The sequence below is a fragment of the Anguilla rostrata genome, chromosome 14, assembly GCF_018555375.3.
Source record: "Anguilla rostrata isolate EN2019 chromosome 14, ASM1855537v3, whole genome shotgun sequence".
Classification (NCBI taxonomy): Eukaryota; Metazoa; Chordata; class Actinopteri; order Anguilliformes; family Anguillidae; genus Anguilla; species Anguilla rostrata.
This window is the reverse complement of record NC_057946.1, coordinates 21,957,718-21,984,270: the sequence shown is the minus strand read 5'-3', so window position 1 is coordinate 21,984,270 and position 26,553 is coordinate 21,957,718. Positions and strand designations below refer to the sequence as shown.

Sequence of the window (26,553 nt, the reverse complement as noted above, 5' to 3'; positions counted from 1 at the left end):
GGCATTTCCTCGCTCTCAACAGATGGCAGCAGGGACTGGGACCGAATTGGGCAGAGCAATCTCCCCAAACACTGGCAGACTTTCCATTTGCATGCATCTCAATGCGAGTATGCAAACTGCATGTGCAACTCTGTATGTGCATTGAAATGTACATGATTTTTTATAAGTAGTGGATGTTGAAAGCCAAACATCCTCATTATTGCCTTAATTGCTGTGAGTCCACCTCGATGGTCCAGAGCCGACGACGTGGTCGCTCTTTTCGCTTTGTGTCTCAATGAAACTCTCAATAATTAAGGCATTAAGCCAAGGCTTTTGTGCTGATTAGCTACAAGGGGTTAGAGATGGCTAATGAGCCTATGGGTGCTTTCATTTCAGAATGAGAACTGGTGGGGGGGCAGGAAGAGGAAGAAGAAGAAGGGAAATTGTATTGTGTATTGTGGCCTGCTCTACCCTGTTAAAGTGGAACACCGCAACTGTAGTCCTGCCAATATGTTGCCTGGTTTGTGTTCAAGAGAGCGAGAGAGAGAGAGACAGAGCGTGAGAGACAGACAGACAGAGAGAGACAGACAGAGACAGCCAGGGAAACAGAGAGACAGAGACAGAGAGTGACAGAGAGAGAGAGAGGGTAAAAAAAACAGAGGTAATTGTGTTGTCTGGAAATCGGGTGACCCTCTGTTCAAAGGCTTCTTTTGTTAAAGCTAATCACCCTCCTCTTCTGTGTTGGAGTCAGAGGGAGGAAGATTATTTGCCCACTGAGGCGTGCTTCTTCTCAGATAAACACATTTATGGAGCTTGAAGGGCACTGCTTGCCCAGCCAGCATATTGCACCCTCCCGCTCTCCCCCTATACACAGCAGTGGATGCAGAGGGCTGCAAGGGGGTGTGGTGGGTGTGGGGTGGGGGGCACTGACAGAGAAAGGGAGAAAGGCTCCTTTGGAGGACAGTACATTTGACTAATGGAGCCTGTAACTGCGACAGAGCCATCTCCTTGTGGTGCTTAAGGTATCTCAAGCTTGGAACGGAGACAGAAATGAAAGGTTTTTGTTTGAATCAAAAGGTTTATCCCCCAAGAGCGTACTAAAAAAAGGTATAATGAATCCAAGCTCGCTTTAATGGTCAGCATGTTGCTACGTATTGCAGTATACAATGACACGAACTAATGGTCCGAATATTTGATGTAGGCGATTTCTTACAACATTAAATACTGTATGTCTTTGGTAATTCTACCTGCAGCAGCAACGTAGACTTCCGAGCATTTAAAAATATTGCTCTGCCAAACTGCTGAGTACTTGATTTCCTGTTACAAATCCAGATTCTCTGATTACATTTTGACCGTTAATGGTGTTTTGCCCGCTGTACTGTCAAAAGAAAGCATAAACATCTCAAAAGAAAGCTGGTAGTTTGCGAATTGTAGAAAAACATAGGAATGTCACATATGGCAATGGACTTAAGTAGACAAGATTACATACAGGCTCAAAAAGTATTCCAACCCTGCTGCAATGGAAAATGTCTTCCACAATAGAACAATTTTTTCATTAAAAATGAAAGGATTCAAAGTTACTGTAAGCAATGTATTTAATCTTACATGTATGTGTTCAGATGTATAATGATGATTAGGAATTTTTATAGAAACCATACTCCATTTTACCGTGGCTTAGTGCCTAGATAAATGGTTTTCAATCATGGAAACAGGCCATCAGACTTAATGAGCACTTGCGCCAGCAGACACTAGAATGATGTTATATCAGTCATAATAATTCTGTATGAATTCATAGTAATACTGCAATGACAGCACACTGGCAAAAACCACAGTTTTTGCTGTGATCGCTTGATTTTGGCCAGTTTATATCAATAGAACAGCAACGTGTGCATCTAGATTGAATAACACATGAAAACTGCAGCATTTAAATGAATAATGGTTATTACTGATAAGAGAAAATTCTGTGTAAACTGAATGCGAACAAATATAGAAATAAAAATGTGACATATTTAATCAGGAAATCCTGCATTTAGAAGATTATGCACTCAGCGGCATAGACAGGGTGGCTAACTTTACCGGTTCCTCTGATCCTGCAGTGTATATACACTACAGCAGGTATGTTGGTGTCCCTATTTTACCCATTGAAACGGTTGTAGAAAACACTAATGGCAAGGTTAATATGGCCCTGGTGAGCTGTTTTAGAAAATACCCTGGTTAACTGAAACAAAATTATCATTATTTACCTCAGGCTTATAGAGTCACTTCCAAAATAATGCAGCAAGGGACAGTGAGAAGAACAGATTCACAAAGAATATTGTACTCGAGAACCTGTTTAAATTTGTAACTCTTAAACCTTATTTCAAGCACAAATATTTCAGTTCATGTCCTTGGAATTAAAATGCATTAAAAAATAATTTTGCTTAAATGCTCAATGCAAAATTAATGGTGTGGTTAGTCTGAATAGAGGCCAGCCAGGAAATTTTGTTTCTGCCAGTTACCTGTAATACAGTACACTTAAAGTACTTGCCTCCAAAATGACTAATGTCAGCGGAGTGAATTTGCAGTTTCAAAATGATTAAATAAATAGTTTATGAATTCCATATAATGTGAGTACCAAGGTAGTCTTTGAATGAGAACGAGGGTTCACTCGATTTAGCCGGTTAAACCAAGAGCCGTTAAACTGTATTTTAAAGAAAGGAAGCATTTATTTTATCATTCACAATGGCCACAATAATAGGAGGAAAGCATAACAATGAAAAAAATGTGGAATCATTCCCAGCAGTTTGAGCTTCGGTGTGGTCATTAAGAGCGCGATGAAAATATGAACACGGACTGGCAAGGGGCGCTTCCTAGATTCACTTAGTGTAAGCACATAATTGTGCTTTTCAATTATCTAAAGTACAGTGAGTTGCTCTGTTTTCTTCGCCTGCTCTCGTGGGCCGCTGCTCACACGGGGGAGGTTCCGGTTTCACAGACACTATTGAGCTGTTTGTATCGATGCATTAGGAATGCAACCGGGCTCGGATTCTAAGCACTGGACACGATCGATTCCTCCTTCTTTGCAGTTATGCAATAGCAGAACGTCTTCATTCGGCTGCCTCAGACAGACACCCAAATGACTTCTGCTGGTAATCCGGGGACGGAATTTTAAAGTCTTAAGGCCTGCATTCAATCAGCTTTCGTCCTTAACAATTTTCATCCCAGATTTATTTCGTTTTCTCCCAGTTTGAGACGCCTGGTTGCGTTCATGAGCCAGCCTGGTCACTGCAGCCTCCACCGGTTTGAGAGGGTGAGGGGTACACAATGTGCAGCATCTGCAGGCACACTACAGATGGCCAATCGACCCGAGTGGGGTTGGGGGCGAGTGGGTCACTGGTGCTCGATGACCCCCTGACTGCATCCCTCCCTCTCTGGACAGTGTTCTGGCCAATTATGCCCTCCAAAAAATGAAAACAAAAAGGATGGGTACTTCTGGGTAGTGTATGAAGCAAACGCTAGTGCTATAGTGCTACAGCTAGCATTCAGATGCCTACAGACTCATCTGTGACAGAAATGCCGTCTTCCAGAGGAATGGTGATGCAGCTCAGCTGCTGGGATCAGTTATGCACTCTCCAGAATTTATGATTCTGAGATAAAAACATGGAGAACATTTCAAAAGGATGGGCTAAAATTGTGGGCGACTAAACCTTTTCCACTGTAGCTTGCTTACTGTACTACTCCCAGGTGCAGGCCTTTATTTTCTGTGAAAGATTTATTTTCTTTACGACTGAAATGTGGGATGAAAGCCGTGTAATTTTTGGCACAATATCACAAAAACAAGGTACGGTGATGATGCGAACATTCCCCTGCAATAAATGTAGAGACGCCTTTGAAATAGAAATGTCCTTGCTAGATATGGGTCTTTATCATAGAAGTTTAAAATCCTTTTTGAAATGTATTAGTGCCAAATGAAGCGGTAAATTGTAACACTGAGGTGAACAGTGTTCCTCTCTTATATAAACCCCAGTGATCAACTTGGCCAAGTCAATTTTGTTGTTCCTTTGTTTAAAATAAACTGACAATTTGGTGATGAAATCAAACAGTGACGGACAGTGCTACCATGTGTATTCGCAGACTTGCAAAATAATATGCGCATAACTGTTTCAACACCAGGCCGTTGAATTTGAATGTATAAAGTATTTTTTGGGACTAGACTGTGGTTATATGAAGTTGCAAATGCACACATTTTTGTACTATTCAGTTCATGCACTATGTATGCAGCACAAGTACTTCCTGTCTGAAGGGGTAAAGGAAGTGAGCTTTGTTGAGGAGGGATAGCAGAAAGACCAAGTCGAGTGTTCTGTTTGCTCTGGGAAGTTTAGCACGTTTCGTTAGGTGCACCTCCACACTGTGCACCCCTGTTTTGTTTCATATTTTTTGCGAACCCTTACACAGGATATACCCCCTCAGTTTCCCACAGGCAGGGTGAAATGGCATGTCCCCGTATTGTATTATAAAGTATAAACACACACACACACACACACACACACAAACATTAGGTTGGACTTTATTCCTTCTGTAGTTTGATTTAGGTTGGGGTTTTATGCACATTCTGGGAAATACTGGGGTTTAGTTGTAGCAGATAATGGTTAATTTGTTATATGATTCATGCAGTTATTTGTCAGGATGTGGATATGCTATTTATGAACATGCAATTGTGAAGCTGGATTAATTTAATATTAATTTATGAATGCATCTGCTGTTTAGCGTAGGTCTTATAACGGCAGTGCTTTTGGCGCTTTGGAACAGCATAAGCACTCATGAGGGCCCAAGGTTACACTTTTGCTGAGTACATGTGCCTGTTCATGTTGACTGCTTGACTGCCTGCTTCTGCTCATTCGCATTCCCATACCCACTGTGGCTTCTGGCTGACTTCCATTACATTAGAGTATGCTGTTAATGTGATCACAACTTTCAGCACTTATGTAGTAATCATGATGATGCAAATACTCATGATACTCATGTCAGTAGCAAATAACTTGTGCTAATGATTAGTCACTTTCTTGTCTATAATCTTTTTTATCACTCTTCTTTTTCTTGGTCTTTTTTCCTTATCTTTTCATTTCATCCTGGTCATGCTCCTCCATTATTTGAAACCCCCCCTCCCCCCACTCTTCCCCCAAAATTACTAACGTTATAGAGGCCACCCCGACGCCAGCCCCCGAGGTCCCGAGCCCTGTGCCCCCTACCTCTTTGACTTACTCCTCTCCTCCCCCACCAGTTGTCCCCAGCTCAGGCGCCCTCCCCTCCGCTCCCCGTGATGTGGTCCCTGTCCTAGTGTCCAGCCGTTTTGTGCGCCTCAGCTGGCGCCCCCCAGTGGAGACCCACGGGAACATCCAGACCTATACCATCTACTACACACAGGAGGGCGTTAACAGGTATGTGTGTGCTGAACGGAGAAGATCATAGTTGGCATATGGTTAATTAAATGGCCTCCTGACTGCGATAATACGAGTGAAGACATAATGCTATGTCTATCTTGCATTTTAAAGAGATGTTACCACCAGCACACGTTTAATGCGACAGGAATCGCACCTGAACACAAGGATACTTGGTTTGTAGCTGACAATTTAGCTGCACAGCATATGGCCAACCATAAGTTCAACGTTTTTTTACATGATTATGAATGAGTAAAGCAGAGAAGAAGATATTCATGTCCAGGTGTTTTGTTTTCTTTTGTTTTTTAAAAGCACATTATTTTTCTCAATGTGGTGCAGATGATGCTGCCCCATATAGCTTTTATATCCCCTCTCTTCTGTTACCCCTAAAAATGTTTTTGGAGAACATAAAAAAATTGACAGTGGTGCAGTACAATAAGCAGTACAGTTTGGCAAAATGAAATTGTCCTTGGATTATGTATCCAAGAAGCAAAAGCTATGTGAATTGTCATGGGAGATTTCTGCGCATGTATAAAGGTATGTATCTCTCTTAATTAATTGAGGCCATGAGTAGTTGAATGGCTAAAATACAATACTTGAACCTATTCACATATCTTAAAAATTCTTCAATGCTTGTTTTAGATTCTTCGATTGTAGGCCCTTCTCTGTTTACGGTATGATATTGTTGTTTGCCAGTCAGTTGTCGTAATGTCTGAGAGATTGGCGGAGAGATGATGTTCCTTTAGTCTTCAAAGAATTGAGAAACCACTGCCAAGAAAGTCTCTGTACAGGCCTTAGCTCTGAGGAAAGCAAGACAATGAGCAGCTTTTTACGCAGAGAGTATTGACTGCTTTGAAGAAATGGGCAAATGTGAAGTAGATGGACTCTTATTGCTAATTCTCAAATTGAAAGTAGAGCATAATTGAACATTATACAGAGCATGTTTAAAATGAAACCAATAAAAAGATATTGATATTGTTTTCTAAGGAACGTTTAATGAAGGTAACTGTCATTATTTGAAATCTTTCCAAAAATATCAGGGCAGATGTTTACACATTTATACATTTATTCATAGACCTAGTTATAAACTGACTATTGTAATCTAATGGAGCAGAATCATCATAAGAATGTGTTACCCACTGAATTATAATATATATGGTGGAGGGATGTCACCATTTGAAAGTTCTTGTACAGTCTCTTGTTTTAATGCATTTCTAATACTGAAGTAGTGTAAAGGGTTACTCTTTCCTTAGTAAGCAAGTAGATTAGCCTGATGGGCTATCTGTTAGCCTGATGTCCTGTGATAAGAGAGTGTGAAAGTACATTTTCCACTTGAAGACATATTTTTGTGAAGCACATAACAAATATAAGAAATACGTAAGAGAAAACAGAAAGCCTTGCCTTGTGTGCTTCCTGGTCAAATGCAACAGTGCCCTATTAAATAACGAAAAGAAAACCCTGTTGTGTAGGCCTGTTACTATCAATTTAAAAGGATTTCACTTGTAAAAAAGAAAGGGGAAAAAGAGAAATGTCAATAAGCTTAAGAACAAGAGGAAAAGCCAGTGAATATTGTGTTGTCAAGCTGGAAGGGTGAGAGCTACACACTGTCTGCCTGTGCTCATATGCTCTGGTGAATGGCCACTTAGGGCTGCCTCCTTGTTTAAGTTTAAATTGGGCTCAGAGAGTTTTCTTTTTCATATTACTATTCATTTTTCCCTCTCCATGAAAGGCCTGCTCCTCTCTCGCTGAGTGGCCACAGCTCTGTGCAGTTCTGAGCTCTCAGGCCCTGCATTGGCGGTGTAATGAGGGGCGTGATTTGCCAAGCGGCTAAACGCACCTCGGCTTTTTGGAGAGTGATTTGGGGCTTCTGACAGTGTGCCAGCCTGTGCCTGATGCCCACTGGCCTCTTGCTGCCACAGCTGAGTTATTTTAATTCAGGTTCGCTCGCTTATCATCCGTTTCAGCCATATTTCCACGCAGGCTTGACGCATGTTCGCTCAGGGGGCATTAGGGATATGATGAAACCATTTCTTTCTGGTTGTTACTGAGTTTCGCAAGCTACCGTTCCCCCCTGGTACTCCAACCCCCAGCCCCCCCCTCCTCCCCCACCACCATATACATGAACACAGAGACAAGCATACGCATACTTTATTGCCGTTAATGTTTTGCTGGACGTGAGGAGCATTCGGAGTACAGGTCTGTTTGAGCATGCTTTGTGGGTATCACAATTCTGGGTGGCAGTGCGTGGTATTTAAGCATAATTCTTGGTTCAGCTTGCTATTTTTTATGCCGCATGCTGATTGTGTTATGTTTGCATGTTTTAGGGAACGGTCTACGAATGTGTCTGAGGCTGGGACACTGCAGTTCACTGTCAGCAACCTGAAACCAGAGGCAACGTACAGCTTCAGGGTCCTGGCCTACAACGAGCTCGGTCCAGGAGAGAGCTCACAGCCTGTCACGGTCTCCACACAGCCAGAGTGTAAGTGCCGCCAACACCACAGACATAAAGCAGAAGTCATGGATAGGTATTAGAACAGTGCTTAGGCTCAGGTTCCCTTAATTCAGAAAATAACTGAATGCTTTTTTTGACGAGAATGCCACAAGGATTTCTACACTTTATTGCTTCTTCAAAGGACCACTCAAAATAGGTTTGAGCTGGAGGCCATCCTCAAAATAATCTTACGCTATCTTACATAATTTGCAATTGAGATGTGCAGGGATCTGAAGCTCAAGCACCTGGAGTTCACAGGTAGCTAAAGAGCATATAAAAACAGAGCTCAATGTTTGGTCAGAGATGCTAAAGGCACAGCTAAAGTGTCACAGTCAGCAGGGTAGGACACCACCAGCTCCTCTGAAATTATCAGTGTTTCCCTAAATTAAATGACCGAATATTTACACATTCCATGAAAGTTGTATACAGTTCCGTTTGTATTTGTGCATTCTGATGTCAGTGATGACTGCATTGTAGCTTATAGCCGGTCAGCTTGTGTCCGGAATCATGCATGCAGGTACATAATGTACATCATAAAATATATTTCTAAAAGGATTTCCTCCTGGGTGGCACACTGGTAGAGTGAATAGCTCTTTCTCCTCACAGCAAGAGTATGAAATCTGACCGTGGGCCTTTCTGTGTGGAGTTTGCATGTTCCCCCCATGTCCGCGTGGGCTTTTGTGGTTTCAGAAATGGATGAATGGATGGATTTCACTTTTAAAACACAAAACATTCCTATGCTATAAATGGTAACCCCACCCCCCCCCCCCCCCACCCACCACACACACACATACACATACACACGCACACACTAGCCACAAGTATGTCCTTCCCAGGATGCCTTTGTTCACGGAAATGCACGTGGAGATCAGACACTGTGTTCGCAGGGCAGGGGATGAATTTGCAGCTGTGGTTCAGGCTTTCGGCGCACTAGGCTGAAAATAGGCCCTGTTCATTTCTGGCATCTGGCAGTTTGTGTGGCAGCCACCTTTAGAGGCTCTGCGTGCTGTAAGCTGATTAAATCTGCGCTAATCGCATTTTAGCGCTGCTGCTGGGGCTCTTCCCCTTCAGCAGATTCCTTTCTCCTATTAGTCCTCCCGTTGTGGAAAAAAAGAGGCCCGTCAAACATTGTACGCTCACCTTTTAATGAGACACTCTAATAACGCCGTGTTAGATGACCTTTTAAAGCGGAGTCCCTTTTCAACACGGGTTTCAAAGGGGAAACAGTGTGGAGGAACACCCCAGAGTAAAGAAAACAACAAAGGTAGCCACACATGGAGGTTAAATACAGTATTTCACCAGCCCGAATGTTAACCCTTGTTTGTAGGTGAATAGATCTTAAATTGACTTTAGTAACTGTATGCAGATATACATATTTGTAAAATGGTTGATTTGTCTCTTTACCACAGTGCTGTCATTTATTGAGCGTGGGTATTTTGCATCATTATACCTATTATAGCAGATATAGCATCTATTATGATGACAATGTCATGGGCTTGCCAAAACTACAGCCATGAAATGTGAATCAGCCTGATTTTTAGCTGATTAGATTTTCTGTAATATTTAAGTCATAAGAAAAAAAAAAGGATGGTTAGTTGAAAGTAAATGTACTCAGTACACACAGTTTTGGATTACAGTTTTGATTATGGCATACTTGTAAATATTTTGTAAATACATTATACATCTTTAGAAATTTATTCTTGTTAGTCAACATAAATCTCATCAAATTTGCTATCGTGAAAAAGGTCATGATGGACAGATAACAGTCCTCTAAACGATCAATGTTGAGATGAGAGAATCTTTTTAATCTCCAGCAAGACATTATAGTTTTTATCTTTAATGATGTAAAAAGGTCATTTTAACTTAGAGGCAGATTTAGGAGCCAGCTAGGCCTGAATGGCCTTTTTTCAAAATTGCAACAGTCTCAAACATCACTTACCACCATTTAAAACCGTCGACCTTAACTGACATGTAATGTAACACAATATTTCAAATATGTACTGTATGTCTTCTGTAATATTCTGAAGCTCTTCCTCAGCTTCATTTCCAAGATGATTTATTGCTCCTAATTAAATAGATTCTTATAAGACAACCTATAATTTGCATTTGTAAGAAGTCCATTACAGAATGCAAGCTCTAAAGTAATAACCAAGGAGGTTGCTTACAATATGAATGACAGTGATAGTGAAAGCATAAAATACACTAGACTGTAATTACAGGTTTGCAATAAAACATTTGTCTTGTCTGTAAATTGCATCCAATATGGAATTTGAGAATAACTAACTGGAATAAACAGTATTTATATATATATATATATATATATATATATATATATATATATTTTAATGGATATATGCCAAAACTATAACAGTGTTGCATTGCATGCTGGCAAACAACTAGGAAAGCAGAGTGAGGACAGTATAATTTTTATATGAAAAGAAATTCATTTTCATTTGTTCATATTGACATTTTTAGAGGCTTTGTTCTTTTTTGTGTTGAAATTGAGCATCTTGTGCAGTAATATAGCAGGTAGGTTAGTCATCCTATGGTAGGTAGGTTGATAACGTCAAAACATATATTTTGATATTTTCAGGTGCAGTTAGAGGCCACATATTATTAATAACAGCAACACATGTGTATGCACAATTAGGCTTTACTCAACATTTTAAAATGTATCCCATCCTGTGGTAAGGATGAAATGGTCTATACACAAGGTTTAATTATGGATCCTTGTGAATATTCAACTTCAAAGATGTATCAAAACTTGCACACCTCATTATAAACCAAGTCCCCTTTAACACCTCTATAGAGGATCAATTAATAGATTAATGTAATATCTGATTTGGTTAGTATTAATTATACATGCATTATGCATCTAATGTGTAGATTATTTCTGTCCATTTGCATTTTGGCTGGTATGCGAAGAAGGCAAATTAAGCAAATGTGTTTGGTCAAATTTCTATTTCTGGTAAATATAGCACTGTAGTTTTATTTTTTAAATAAATAATCAAAAGAAAAACCAATATTGCACATACTCTGCACATTACCTAATCATACAATGTTCGAGTTAATTGATATTGAGGTTCTCTAATAAGACAGGCTCTTATTAAAATATTTTCGTTTGATTTTCTTTCATGACAGTTTCAAAAAATCGATATGAGATTTTCTTTTTTTTTTAAATAGAGCCTGTGTGCGTGGGAGTTTTGGTCTGGTTACCTGGCTCTACTTTAAACTTACTGTAACAACCACAGAAAACAAAAACAAACAATGAAGGCTGAGAGACCAAAGAGAGCCATGTAGCTGAAGGCTGCGTTTTTATTTATGTATTTATTTATTTATTTTAGTCCTAGAGAAAATGTAACCTCTTCTGTTCCTTGGTGTGAAAGATGGGGCTTCTGTGCCGACATACCCCAGTGAAATTCCCAACTGAGGTTGCTACTGCTCGGGGCACTAATCTGTTGAAAAGCATATCCATAAACGCACCATGCTCCTTTTACATCTCACTCTCTCTCTCTCTCTCTCTCTCTCTCTCTGTTACTCTGCTGAAGGGGAGATTTTGTAGGGGGATGGTAGGGCATGTTTGAAAATGATTGTAATCCCTGAGTGTTGAATGGATTTCTGCTGTCTACATACTCATATTTATGCTGATGAATCGCCGGAGGGATGTTCGGAGCAGTTTAAGGCACACTTTAAGGCAAATTGGGTCAGGATTACAGGAGTGTTGGGTTCGAATCCCAACCTGGGCCTTTCAGGATTTACAGTAGGTGAAGAAATTCACATTAATGAGTATCATCCTGCTGTTCAGATGAAAGAAATAGTCAAGGTTTGAAAAAACCCTTCACTAGTTAGCATTCCGTGTTTTAATGTGAACAGAGGTGGTTATGCTGTGTTTCGATAGTCAGCTGTCCCCATCGGTGCAGTCGATCGCAAGGGTTTCATGGCACTCATCCTCCCCCTGATCTGGCTCCACAGGGTGACATCTTGTTCCATAACAGACCTTCGTATACGAGCACATGCATTTGAACTTCACACACACTGTATCCATTGCCATTTTGAGTTCAATAGAGGCTAGTAGGATCGCACACAATAACCACATTTCCTACCTGTGGTGATGCACCAAACCATCCTTTCCTTGTGCTGATGGTCTGTGTGACTGAATTCGGTTTGGTTAAAGAGGCAGCCCATTGAATAGAATTTAATAACTCATTTTCCCAGGGGAAACTTCAGGAATTGAATTGGAATTCTGTTGAATTGAAATAGAAAGGAATTGAAGAGGATGCAATGCTGTAAGTGTAGCGGGTGTAGCTCAGTTTGTTCACTAGTGAAGCACAGTAAAGGTGCAGTAAAATGAAAGTCTTAAAATCCCACCTCAGACTCTCAGGTAAATCTCTAACTCCTTACAATGGTGCCTATTGACCCGGATCAGATCTCATAAAGAAAACGTTTTTGCTGTGGAGTTTCAAATGGAGGAGGAGTCAAAGAGGGGGAGTGTTGCAGGTATAGCTTGGCTAGTTTGCTAATGAAGCTCAGCATAGGTGCGGTAAAGCAAAGGTCTTGTAGCAGGTTACCGTGACAGCACTCTCTGGCGAAGCAACCCTCAAATAAAGAAATAACAACATTGCCCTTGGCTAGGTGCGATTTTGCCTTTAGCTGACTTGGTAACACGTTTGCTTATGGAATCTTTGGGACGAGTGAGAGGCCCAGGTTCAAATCCCACCCAGCACTCGAGCAAATCTCTGACTTACATAAGGACTCTCTTCATGTCACTACACAGTGCAGGTCCCTGGGCCTGTGGAAAACCTCCAGGCCGAGGCCGTCTCCCCCACTTCCATCCAGATTTCCTGGGACCCGCCCGCCTACGTCAACAGCCCCATCCAGGGGTACAGGATACTGTGGAAGGAGACAGTGGCTGAGACAGAGCAGGTGAGTCCTTCCCAATGATTTCTCATCGTTAATACCCCACTGGAAACAGTTGCTGGTTTTAGACAAATCTTTCAGATAAATATTTTGACATTATGATTTTGATTTTATTAGCCATATTGTGGGTATGAAAGTTGAAGTTGTTTTGTGTTCAAGTTTATTCTAAAACATTACTTGATCAATTCCTGGACAGTGCTGTCAAAACAGATATCAAATGATAGGTGACCTGTTGTCAACAGACTGAAATTTTTCAGTTTTGAGATCTGGGAGATTTTTGACTGTCTGGTTTGTGATTTCCTGACATTAATCCTTTTTAGCATCTACTTGTAAAATATTGTTCCACTGTAAAATATTTGATATTAAAAGATGATAGAGAGAGCAAAAGAGAAACAAAGGCAGGCTTTCTACTGTGTGTTCTCGGATCAGAAATGTAATTAATTCTCAGAAAATGTATCTGAAACAATATTTTATGTGTATATAGTGTTAGCTAAGGTGGATATGAAAATAATGTAAATGTAGGACAGATTCATGTATTGAAAGTTTTTCAGTTTGTTTGCATCATGTTTGTATTACCAGTCATTTATGAACTGAACATTTTCTGAAAGCAAGTTCAGGATCAGTGTCCAGTTTTGAGCAGTACACTAGAGCAGGGATTCTTAACCTGTGAACATGGGCAAGTGTTTTGGGGTCTGTGAAATGGCTGCCTAATTTCCTTCTTCTTACTTTGGAAAACTGTCACTGTGAAAAAATATTTTATATGAAATTGTTATTGTACTGTTAATGTACTGTTGTGCTCGAGTGTATGGTGGCATGGAATGCTTCTGTACAAGGGACATGTGAAATGCCACCACCCCCTTGGTTGACAGTTTGTTGGTTCTTCTAAAATGGAAGTGTTTATGTGCTCTTTTCTGGAGAGAGGGTCCATAGCTTTCTGGAAAAACAAGAACTACTGCTCTAGTGCAAAACAGCCATGTAACACCTTGAACTCAAACCTCTGACATTCTGCTCACAACTATTGTACTATTTTGAAAGTATTGACCAACAAGACAGCTGACTGCCTTACCTCTGGCTAACCGCATGACATTCGAAAGTCCAAAAACAGTGTATAATATTGTATGCTTAAAGTTGTTTAATTTGTTTTAATATCTTTGGAGCCTTTGTCGTTCTGACTGCCTGTTCAGCTTAGTGAAATTTCAATTCCCCTAGTGCATTTCTTTCTCTTGTGCCCATAACAATGTTGAAACCACAGATTGTAATCAAGGAAAATGAGGCTGTGGAGTAAAAGAAAACAATGAACTGCTGCCCATCTGCAATAAAATATAATGGCATATTGATTTCATTATTCTGATGCAAATGGCTTAATATGTATAGGTCAACCACGATACCCAGTGCACTTGAGCTTGTGGTGCAGAGCAGGTGAAACAGAACAGCCATTAAAATGTATTTTCTGGCATGAAGGGTATTGATAACTTTAAACCAGGAATGATCTGGTATCTAGTAAAGTTGCATAGTGTCTCTAATGGCTTACACACATACACACACGCACGCACGCAGGCGCACACGCACACACACACATACACTTACCCTTTAAGTGCTCCACTTGTTCTTGACAATTCTTTTTTCAAAAAACAGTATTGGGAAAAAATACCTTTAGGATTACATTTTCATCTTTAGGAATTGCTTTTCAAATAGCCTTTTGGCTGTCCTTGTTTCTCTCTAAAACATTGACTTATTGTGTAATTGTTGAAATATTATCTTTTAACTTCTGTCTTCTTGATTCTATAAAATTGGAAAAAAGAGACATTGCTCGTTGTTGAGTTGGCTTCTTTCTTGACCATTTTCCTAAATGTTTATCTTCTTTTAAAATATGATTTTTGCATAATGCATACGTATATAATAATTTTGGCTTCCAAATCCATTTTTAACACATGCTCTCTTTCATCCCTCATTTGGCACATTTGCCAGATATGATTCACACCTGTGCTCTCTTGTCATAGGTGTTTGTTCTGAATCACGCCCAGCCATGCCTACAGTTTTTTTTTTTTTTTTTTTTTCATTAGACCAAACTCATTTCTGAGGTGAATATTTCACACATATCAAAAAATTGGTTTGGCCAGAAAACCTATTTTACACATATTTCAGTATGTCAATAAAAGTCTTCACTCAGTTTTTACATTTATCAGGAATAGACTGTCAATTTCTGACTAAGAAATAATGTGTGCATGGCTCTGGTACCCTCGCCAGATCAAATGTGAATATATTAGTATTGTCTGTACATGAATCCAGGTGCACAGACAAGCCCAGACACTCATCTGAAGCACGTGCTGTCAGCTGCTGTGTCTTTTCACTTCACGGTGTACCAGCCGAGCTGTGCATGCACAATTCAGACACCAAATCCTGCAAATGGGTCTCATGTGATGAGACCGAGTCAAACTCAGTGACTGAAACCCTCCTTCCCTTGGCAATGCTGTGGTCAATTGTGCACCTCCCTGATTCATAAACATGTTTTAAACATATATTAAACATACGATGAGTCCCATAATGTTTGGTTCAAAGACATATTTTTTTTCTTAGTGGCTCCGTACTCCACAATTTTAGATTTGTAATCAAAGCAATTCACTTGTTGTTAAAGTGCAGATTCTCTGCTTTCATATATGGGTATTTTTGTACACTCTGGTTTCACCAGGTAGAAATTACAGCACTTTTTTAGACATATCCCCATCCATGTACTAAACATGACTACTTTCATTTACATAATATCAATATGTCCCAATCATGATGGTGCCCTGAAATTGGGGTAATATGTATAAAAAGTGCTGTAATCTGTGCATGGTGAAACCAAAATGTATAAAAATACCTTTCATGAAGGCGTAGAATGTGCCCTTTAACCATTTGTGAATTATTTGATTACAAATCTAATAATGTGGAGTGCAGTGCCAAATCAAGAAAAAATATGTCTTTGTTCTAAATGTTATGGAGCTCACTGTCTATTTCAGTATTTTATGTGCTTCCTCTTCTTTAATCTTTAATCATCTAAACTTTTGACTCACTATTAAGTGAGACTTTTTAAAATAGTTTTTTGTATTGCAGGTACAATGATAGCCCAAATTACTTTCTTTTACATTATACCTAAATATCTGGAAAAAGAGAAACAGTGCTTGCAATTGAAGTTGAAAGCATAATAGACAAAAGATTATTGAATACAGGCCTCAGTATTGTTAGTTCCTATGACTTCATTTTGCAAGCCTTCTCATCCAGGATCAAAACCATTACGATATAAGAGCAGGAGAAAAACACATAAGAGTATCCACATGCACATCTTTTGAGAGAAAGAAAAATGTAACACGCTTAAAATCTTTAGTCCTAGATAAAAAGAATATTGTGGTTTGACCTACAGCGCTTAATAAAATCTCCACAAAAGCACAGCAGTTTTGGAACCCTTATAACAGTGCTGCTTGTAAAACTTCTTCCCGCTGAACGTGATAAAACTGCACAGAATAAAAGACCTGTCCCTGTAGTACTGAACTTTCTGCCTGGGTCCTTTCCAAATCCCGCAGTTGTGTGTCTATGTAAAACATTTTTAATCAACTGAACTACCACTATCAAATGTCATCAGAGACTCATCGACGTACTGCCTCTGGTTTCAGGTCGTGGAGGTGAATGGTCAGAGCTACAAGCTGGAGGGGCTGAAGAAATTCACCGAATACTCCGTACGGGTCCTGGCTTACAACCGCTATGGCCCCGGCGTCACCCCCGAAGACCTGCTTCTCACCACGCTTTCTGACGGTAAATCCAGTTTGACGCGCCTGTATACCGTCACATTTCGTTTTCAACTTTGACTCACTATTTAATGCGCTGTAGGCTATATATGCTGCTTTACAAAAAGTTTGAACATTTTTGCAATGAAAAATGTAATTTGACATTGGATGAGTAAAGTTATAGTAGTACACGCATGCATGCACACGCACACACACATACCCACACACACACACACACACAAACACAAAACACACACAATATACTGATGTATGATATTACATTGTTCTGCAGTTATGTTGCTTAATGGCTATTGAGCTATTAATTATTCATTCTCAACCGAGTAAGCAAATAAGGTAACAAATAAGGAAAGCTATATTTGTGACAGCCATATCTTCTGCTGCCCATGATTTAATGTGTGGAGAAATAATTTTTCTTTTTTCAATATCCCTTTGCTCTACCAGCACACATCTTACACGCCACAAGTTTATTTGCTATAGTGGTGAGCTACTTGTGTTTAAAGATCTTTGTCTCTTCATTCAATATTCAATTAGTCGTTGTGTAATAAGGAGTTCCTGGGGGAATATTGCTTGGCTGGTCGTTCCGTTCGTTGTCTTCCCGATAACTTTGACTGCTTGGCAATCTGCAATGCATGTCCTCTCCTAGAGAGGGAATTCTGGACTCCCTAACCGCTGTGGCGGCTCCATATCTTTGTGGTTTCATGTTTCGACTGAACATCCTTTTATTTAATCTCTCAAAGTTTCCTCTTGATGGCTGGCTCTCAGAGTTTTTACGAACGTTCTGTCTACGCTCATCTCTTCCAGCAGTCGCTAGTGTTGTCCTTGCCACACTTTGATTGCGCTTTTAAAGTCTTTTCTTATTTGGATTTCAGCATGGCCTTTAATTTGTTTCAACAGAAGCGCAAATACCCATGGGTTGAAGACTTATCCTGGCGTTTTTTAGACAGCAGATGATCAGAAAGAAGCTTATGTGTTTGATTATTGCAATTTAAAACATAAAACTGCAGTGCCTCTGTATTTCAAAATGAGACGTCTCTGTTTTATTTTAAAAACAGCCCTCTGGAGTGACACCGAAACATAGAGCTGTTAGTTCAATGATTGTAGCGAACTGTGGAATGACCTGTGTGGTAAATCTGAATGCTTCAGTTATACTGCTCTTATCAATGATCCACAGCTTCCAGAGCCACCATTGATGTTTCAGAGTTCAATGTGAAGCACTTATGCTATAAACAGAACTTTGGTTTTGCCACTCGTCGTTTTGTCACACACAGCTTCAAAGCTCCTCCAATACGTGTGACAGCCGAGATTTGTGAAGAACGAAAATCGTGTGATCTTGGGAAGTCTGGGATCTTCCACTACTCTCAGGCAGACGAGTTGCAGTTTTGGGCAAGGAGAGGATTCATCCACTGATGCTGAGCTGACTCCGCCTGGCACACTGCTGTCCAACAGCGTTTATTTCCAAAGGGATTGTGACATGCCGTCCCCGTTCCTCTCTGATCGGCTGGTAGGGGGCGCGTTTGCTGGGGGGGGGGGAGCCGTGCCATCGCAGCAAACGCTGCCTTCCTGCCATCCTCTCAAAGACTCCGCCCCCATCAGACATGCGCCGCCGCCTTTTCGACAGCGGGACCTTGCCCCCGTCCCAGAATTATTATTCTTTTAGCTCAGACTGGGCGAGCTTCGATCGATGGGCAGCAGCTGGCTCCACTCGGCCTCATCTCCACGTCTCTCCAAAAAACGCGAGGTGCCAAGACGTGCCCGGGGTCCTCCCTCCGTGCCGCCCGAAGACTCACTTATTCCGCAGATTGTCTAGTCCTATTACCTTCAGGGTGGGCTAAGCGGCCAGAGGAATTCATTGTCTGTCAGCTTCCATTAGCGGTGGCCCGCTGAATGTTTCAAATGAGCCGCGAGACCTGCCTTTTCCATTTCCCTGCTTAATTAAGGCCCCTTGTGCTCTGTAATGAAATGGAGCGCTGTGACTTTTTTTTTTTTTTGACTGCTGTCTTTGCACAGGTAATTAATGACCTTTTGCCCCCCTCCACCCCCCCACACACATGTACACTTGGCCACCATACCCGCCTACAAAAAATTATGTTCCCCTTGCTGTCCTGTTTGAAGGAATCCTACACCATTGGTGAAAATCATGAGCTTCAGTTGAAAACTCGAAGGTCTCTGCTGCATGCTCCTTGATAGGTCTCCTCATATTAGTGTGACAGCTGTGTCCTTAGTTCAGAAGATGCAATGGGCAAAATCCGCCCTAACCAGATCTGATGTTTGTTTTCACTCCATTACCCCCCACTCTGTTGACATACATCATATTATTCTGGTCCTGCGTAGGCCTTGAGGAATGATGAACAGCTGATTGAGTGGCGCTAGCTTTGCCATAGAAATGCAAATGTCAATGCCTGATGTTTATCCTGGCTTTCTAAAGAGCTTATTTTTATCTGCCCAGCCCATGATGAGGCAAAGTGGCTGGTTCTCCCATGTACAAGCTCATTTTTCCCCCCTTAATGTCTACATGCTGTCTTTTTACCTTCAGGACTGAGTGGAGATTGACATGTTGCATTCAGTGTAATGGCGGGATTGAGTGGTCTCTGGATCCCCTATAAAAGTTTTAAAACACAGAGACATAACATTTTGTGATTTGAATGCTTCTTGTATCTTTGGATTACACTTACTTACCGTGTCTGTCTCATTGTGTCTGAGTCAATGACTCGTAATGCTTTTCTCCTCCCCCCCCCAACAGTGCCAAGTTCTCCTCCTCAAAACATCTCCTTAGAAGTCGTCTACTCACGGGTAAGTAAAGTCTGTACATTTAAAAGTCAATATTTTGTTATAAGGAGCGGTTTAGCAACCCTTGAAATGTTGCAGAGCCATAATCCCAATTCATTGCAAGTTCAATGATGAGGGATACTACAGTGTGTGCTGCTTGTTTTTGGTATGTTGATTCCCATTCAGGATTCAGGAAGTGTTCGATGATGATTCCCAGTTGGCATCCAGACCATGAGCGCCAGAGAAAGTGTTTGAGACAGGCGAATGAGTTCTCTCCAATGGGCATTTCCATTTTCCATTTTAAAAAAAAGCTCTCACCTCCAGCCTGGGCACCAACATAATCAGACCACACATTCTCATATTTCTTGGTTGTTCAGTCTGTATAAGATTATGGGAGATCCTTATGAGGTTAAGGTTTGTTTGACTGAAATGCCAGTCTTGTTACTTTTATAATAGAACTTTTAACTGGGTAAGCATGTTTGGTCAAATCTAGGGGTATTCCTAGCTATACTATTGAGACATACTTTGAATATAGTAAAATTAGACATTAAAACATGATGTGATATTACCAAAGGCAGACAAACAGACAGAAGACAAAATCAGGAGTGTCATATTTCGCCAAGACAATGTACCTGTACAAAAATCTGATGTTTCTGCCCATATGTTGATGACAGTATGAAACGTTTAAGCTCTGAGATATTTCATTTTGCTAATCCACGTGGACAGTGCTGGCTTGAATCACAGAAAAATATGCTTGGTAGCGTCATAAATTCCCCCACTGTTTTTTCTTCACTCCTCGTGCCTACCGTCAGTTAGAGATTTAGACCTACTCTGTTAGAAATCGCTGTAGGTCACACAGCATTATATATGGTTTTTGCACTAAGAGTACTGTGCATTATGTTGCATTGTGAGAACTTTGACAAGAAGCTGGAAAACCACATTTCCTGTAACAATGTATTGCATTTATTTTAAGGTTATATACACTTTTATTTTGTGTTCCTATGAGCCTTTTTTGCATTCTGTGTTCCCTGTGGTAATTATTCAGGGATGGTATTGTTTTGCCATTTTTGTAGGGTGGGAAATTGTTGTCCATGTTGTTTGCTGTGCAGCCTCACCTAAAGTGCACATGTAATGTTGTCTGCAGCCAATGCCTTTGCGTTGTATGTGTTATTGTGGTGTTTATTCCTCAGTGTTTGAAACTTACTTCTTCATTGTTGGGGAACATAAAACAACAGAAATTAGTCATCAACTGTTATTTGTAAAAGTTACAGTGATAAAAGGCATTGAACTCAATTACATTTGTGAAAAAACATTTTCGTTAATATATTTATCCAAATGGTGAGTTTGCTCCACTATTCATTTCTTCATTACCGTAATTTGCATAAAATAGAAGATAGTGAATTATATGAAACTTTGATTGATCAAAAATGCTTAAAATGTGTGTAATTTACAGTCAAATGACAGAATCAGTGACAATGGGAGTGTAATTTATTTACAATGCTTATTAGCTTGGGTATGTTATGATGTGTTCATAAAATAAGCTTGGAGAAATCACCAACCCAATGTCATTATTATACAGCACAGTGGAGAAGGGAAGTGGTGGCTTAAAATTATATTTTATAATGGCTGGATATATAAAATTATATAATTTATGTCTGGAATAACGTCCTTGAAGGGTAACGTCGGCACTGTGACCTACCCAATTAGAGATATTAAAATGAGTTAAGTAATTCCAAACCTGGAATTACACACATGCTGAGTGTTGATAATCCAGGCATTGAAAGGTTGGTATGAGGTCATTAGACAGAATGTCCATAAACAAATTAGCTGCCTAAAAAAAAAAATAATAAAAGCACCAGCACTAACTTCAATTTGGTGTGCTCAAGAGTAAGCTGACAGCTTGTCTTTCTCCAATCACGGACAGTGCGTGAACGATTTGGGCGGGAGAGGCATTCCGCATGCGAATCACTCGATTGGCGCTTTCCACACAGGTTCAGACGCCAGTCAGAAAGCATGCTGAACGCATTATCCTCAGTCCCAGCTTCAATGGATTACAGCAGATTCCAGGCTGCATTCCCACACTTTATCCCTTTACCGACCCTTCATTTTCCTTCAGCCAGACATTTACTCCGCGGCTCATCTCGGAAGAACAGGAGTGTGCAGTACAATGCCGACTGGGGTAGATTTATCACCGGACACCTATCAGTTAGGGGATGGGGGGTACGCATTATGGGAAAATTGCACGTCGGAACGTGTATTTTCCTGTATTTTGGTGTCGCGTTCAAATTTACAAACGTTTTAGAATTCTGAACCGCCCCCATTCCCAATACATTCATCACTGCTGAGGTGTTATTGTGTGTAAATTACTTGTATTACTGGTCACAAGATTAAGAAGATGTTAGTTGATATTTGTCTCATTCATATCCAAACAAAAATTCTGCAATAAACTGATCAGGGATTCTGTGCTTTGCTGGAGAAAACTGGTTCAGAGTCTCTCTGTCTTTTTCTCTCTGGGTGTCTGAGCAGTGCAGGGCACCACCTTGCGTGCCTCACAGAAACTAATGCAATCACATATCATCCTTAGAAAAGCCATGCGGTCCGCAAAGAATTCAAAGTAACTGCCCGTCTCCAGGGGCCGCAAATTCAATTGGCTGTCAGCTCTGTTGACAAGCAGCCGCCAACACGTTTGGCGGAGAGAAGTAGTCACGGGTGGGCGAGGCCCCGAAGCAGTTGCACCACCACACCCGCCCACCCGCAATGTCAAAATTCAGCATTATTTAATTTCCCCAAAAGAAACGGGCCACAACACAGTACATTTGTCTGTAATAGCATTAGGTCTATGCCTGGTGCTGTCGCTTGGGAACTTGCCTCATCTGTTTCCGTGTTTTATATACCTCTATTTTATATATATTTTTTACATTATATTGTATTTCTTCTTACCAAAGCTCTGTGGAGCCTAGGGCCTCGACACTGGTAAAAGGGTTGGGAGGCATTGGCCCACACAGGTCCTAAATAGAGGAAGGCTGAAATGCAGAAGTTTCTCTCTAGTGCACAGCGAAACAATGAGGCACTGCCCATGAGAGTTCATACTGAACATGTCCATCCATACATTTATGTTTTGAGTTATCGTTAATTTGTGACCCATCGAACCATTATGCTCTTTTTGGATGTTGGCAGAGGTGGAACGTCTCAGATCCAATAGAGAAAGTCCTGCCACATGTTACTTCCATCCAGGAACTCAGCCAGGTGATTTCACTGATTAGTTCTGTCGCCTGGCTGAAATATTGTGATAATGAGCAAATCCGATTGATTGGAACAAAACGTTGAGGAGGACTTTTACTTTCTGAACCTGGATTTTCCACCTCTGGATGTTGGATGGCAAAGAATCAGGACACTCAATATGACATCATTATGTGACGTCCTTTTTGTGCTACCTATTACATTGAATGAAAAATATTGCATTTGATGGAGTATTCTGCTAAAACATTGGGGTTCAGTGAGTGGCACACCCCATCTTCTGGCAGCAAATCTTGACAACCAGACCCCCCCCCAACTGTTCATTCATCAGGGTGGTCTTCCTCTCATCACTTGAGAGTGAGTCATCTTTGTACCTACAGTCTACCTGTAGCAGCTGCACACCAAATGCACATCACAGGTGTAATGACTGCACAGCTTGGGTGGAAGACTGTACAATGAAAAATAAGTTTTGGTTATGAAGGTAAGCTGAACAGACACCACAAGATTAAATACTAAGGACGGAAGCCATGGAGCCATTTAGCTCTGCTTCTTATTCATGACACCAAGCTCTCTTCTAAAATATGCACTGTTTATGGCAGATATCTTCAAATCCCAGGACTGTCATCTATGATTTTCAACCTTTGTCTTGAAAGTTCTCCTCAGTCACTGCTAAAAGATGCAAACTCATCCCATGTACCCTTGCTGTTGGTGGGACGTGAAACGAAACAAGCATATGCGCCTGCTGGCTCCATACAGCCTTATGCAAATGGGGGCTAATATAACACTGTTCAAAACAGATTTCCTTTTTATGTTCTTTGAAGGGTAATTGGCTGTAATGGGAGACCAAACAATACTTAAAGCCTCTCATTCAGTTGTCTCCTTGCCACCTCCACTCCAAACTCTAGGGGCCCTTCATGTGCGAACGGTCTCTCTGGCCTGTAGTCAAGGTTGTGTCATAATCAGTAATTAAGAGTACTGCCAAAAACAGGTGCTAGTAAATGTTAATAAATTACTTGGGTTATTTGCGGGCATCTAATTGAAAAATGTGATGTAATGGTGTTGACGGATCTGTGCTATATAAGAAGAGAAGGGAAGTAAGGAAGGTGGTTGCACTGCAGTTGTCAGGACAGTCAGGATCATATCCCCTCCCCAAAGGGGAACAGGAGGCACTACTTTCTGACAGTCCTGTGCCTTGCGCACAGCAGCACAGACACCCCCCCCCCCCCACCCGAACCCCCCCACCCACCAGTGTCTGCCCAGCAGAGAAGAAATAAATGTGAAAATGGCGTACAGAGAGGAGCAGGAAAATCAGGGTTGAGTCAACTCATTGGCAGCGGTGTCAGATGAATTTTAATTGGTTTATTTGCATGTTAACTGGCTTCTCTTTGCCCGCAGATGGCATGGGGGCCCCCTGCGTAATGCAGCTGGCACTGACTGGACCCGTTACTGAGGCAATGTGACAGTCGTTAGACATATGATAGGATTCCCGTATCATCGAGCTGCGGCAGGCCGCGTCAGTGTCAGGCTTCTGCTGGGCCTGTACAGAGGTTAATTAAGCCCATTTTTTTTGTCGGAGATGCTGATGGAACAATGTCAGGTCTTGGAAAGATTGCATTTCTGCTTGCTAATTTGATTGCTTTATTTGCTTTCGGACACCTGGTGCATTTGTTCGGGGCTGTTCAGCAATACAAGTTGTGCCATTTTATTAGTTTCTTTCAGTATGGCCAATATCTGTTTTGCTTTTCCTGTTTTGCTATTGCATCGCAGTATGGATTTAGCTGATTCTTATTCCATAATTGGATTCATGACATGACATAGTTTGGTCATCAGCTACTGTAAATATTGGTGATTTATGGCAATATACTGTATATCTGATGTGGTGATCAAAACCACAAGCCAAACTCTAGGATGCTCAAAGATGAAATGGCAATAGTGCAAACAATGGCATTTATTCACCAGTGTACAGAGGGAGAGCAACTCAAGGGCCATCCATGACAGCTCTAAAGTAGTAATTCTTAGATGATGTCCAACATTCTATGGGGAAGCCTTTAGTCATTATTTATCAATGCATCTTTGTCTCCCTGGTCAACCGCTCCTGGACGCATGCTGATCACTGGGGTCCCACTTGGGGTCCGGGACGGGTTAAATCTTCCCATTAAGGGTGAAGAACACCCTGCCAAGGTCCCAGTGACTGAGGTGATGCCCATAAACCCTGTGCAGCTGCCCACGTTCCATAATCAAAGTCATTGTTCAAACAAACTAAATTTATCGGGCAGGAGTTGAGACTGCACTGATCCTTGGAAGCGTTATCTGCCCACCCATTGCACTGCACAACTTTTTTACATACCATTTACATTGCATCCAGTTATGCAACTGGATGCTGAGGCAGTGCAGTTTGGGTACCTTGCTTGCAGGTACAATGGCAGTGTCCAACCCAGGAATTGAGCCTGTGATCATTGGGTTACAGGACCAGTTCCTTACCCTTTAGACTACGCTTCCAGCCCCTGCCCCTGCACAAGCTTGTGCACGCCCAAAGTCCTATGCAGTGGAAACCTATGAGTAATGTGTATATAAGTAGTGTGTGCATGACAGGGCATGTGTGGTGTGTGAGATCATGCTGTGTGTAGAGATTATTCTGTGTGCTGGTGAGTGATGGCGATATCTATGTTAGTGATGGATAGGAAGACAATGAGAGAAGAATCATGTCTCTGGAGTGGACTATGATTGGAAAACTCCCTGAAAACATAACATTGAAATGAAATTTCATTTATAAGTGCCTTTCCCAATCGTCTTACCAGCATGTGTAGAACCCAGAAGATTTTACAGCTGCTATTTTACACCAGAACACTCACCACACATCCACTGAAGTGGAGAGGAATTCAAAATTTTTAATTAAATTTTTTCATTAAAACTGTGCGATAATCAAGTAGCCAGAGTAAGAGAGCTGGTTCAGGAATTTGGCTAGAACATAGAGCTGTGACCCTGGTTTTAAAACATGGCATGTTTGTTAGGCTTGTCTGAGGTTCTTGGTGCTAGAAGGAGCTGGCACAGGGACGCAGATATAGCCTTTGCCAGGGTTGTATTGTAGATGGTGAGTTTCCATCCAGCTAAAGATGTCGTTCCTGCAGACTGAGTTGTGTGTGGAAACCTGTAGAGAGTTGTGTGTGGAGACCCTTTCCTTCCCACCTGTTAGACGGTGGGAAGGAAAGAATTGAGGAAGTTCAGTGTCATTGGGATACTAAAGATATCACAAGCTCTGAGCAGCAATGACATAGTAAAAATTGACATTACAGCCATGACAGACGAGCAGTATTACAAGATGTCAAAGTAAACCACAGCACGGGTAAACATTACATTGGGAAGCCATGAAACATCTAAACACCTGAAATGAGCAATAGCATGTAAACGACACTAGAATTGATAATGGAAACAGGAGAAAACCCATCCCCACGTGCTATTCAGGACGGAGATCACGAAAGGTTTCCTGCATCTCTGCCATTTCTATACTTGTTCTTCTGAATGCGTCTTCTTAAAACTCTTTGAAGTAGTTCTGATGGCCAAAAATGCAACCTACACCCAGGTACATCCCTGAATTTCAGAGCTGTAAATTGCAGTAATTGGCTAATGATATCATCACAGTTGGGTAACCCCCATCAGGATTTGGGTTTTTTTCATCTTCCTCTGTACAACAGATGCAATTACTGTTTGCCCATTATCTGACGTAATTGCTGACTGGGTCAGGATTCTAGCCAGCTTTGCTTCAGAAGAGATAATTACGTTTTTTTCCAGTTCTACCCTTTTTCTACAGATTTTCTGTCTTTTTTTCCCAGGGGCTGCACCATTTATACTCCATTATTCATTAATACATTAGAACATTGTTTATATATGTTTTTTCTTAACATTTCTAATTAGCAACATTAAATGATAGTAAAAAAATGGGTCTTAGTGAAAAGTAGTGAATTTG

General features: G+C 41.0%; 1 protein-coding gene across 2 annotated transcripts in view; it reads left to right on the top strand.

Moving 5' to 3' along the window:
* The window catches only part of dcc (DCC netrin 1 receptor), a 368,326-nt gene that overhangs the window by 285,412 nt on the left and 56,361 nt on the right, over positions 1-26,553 (top strand). For both annotated transcript variants that reach the window (XM_064307455.1, XM_064307454.1), the window contains 5 exons: positions 5,240-5,396; positions 7,721-7,875; positions 12,662-12,810; positions 16,455-16,593; positions 19,327-19,376. In XM_064307455.1, the coding sequence (XP_064163525.1) occupies positions 5,240-5,396; positions 7,721-7,875; positions 12,662-12,810; positions 16,455-16,593; positions 19,327-19,376 (650 nt within the window). The remainder of the gene's footprint in view (positions 1-5,239; positions 5,397-7,720; positions 7,876-12,661; positions 12,811-16,454; positions 16,594-19,326; positions 19,377-26,553) is intronic.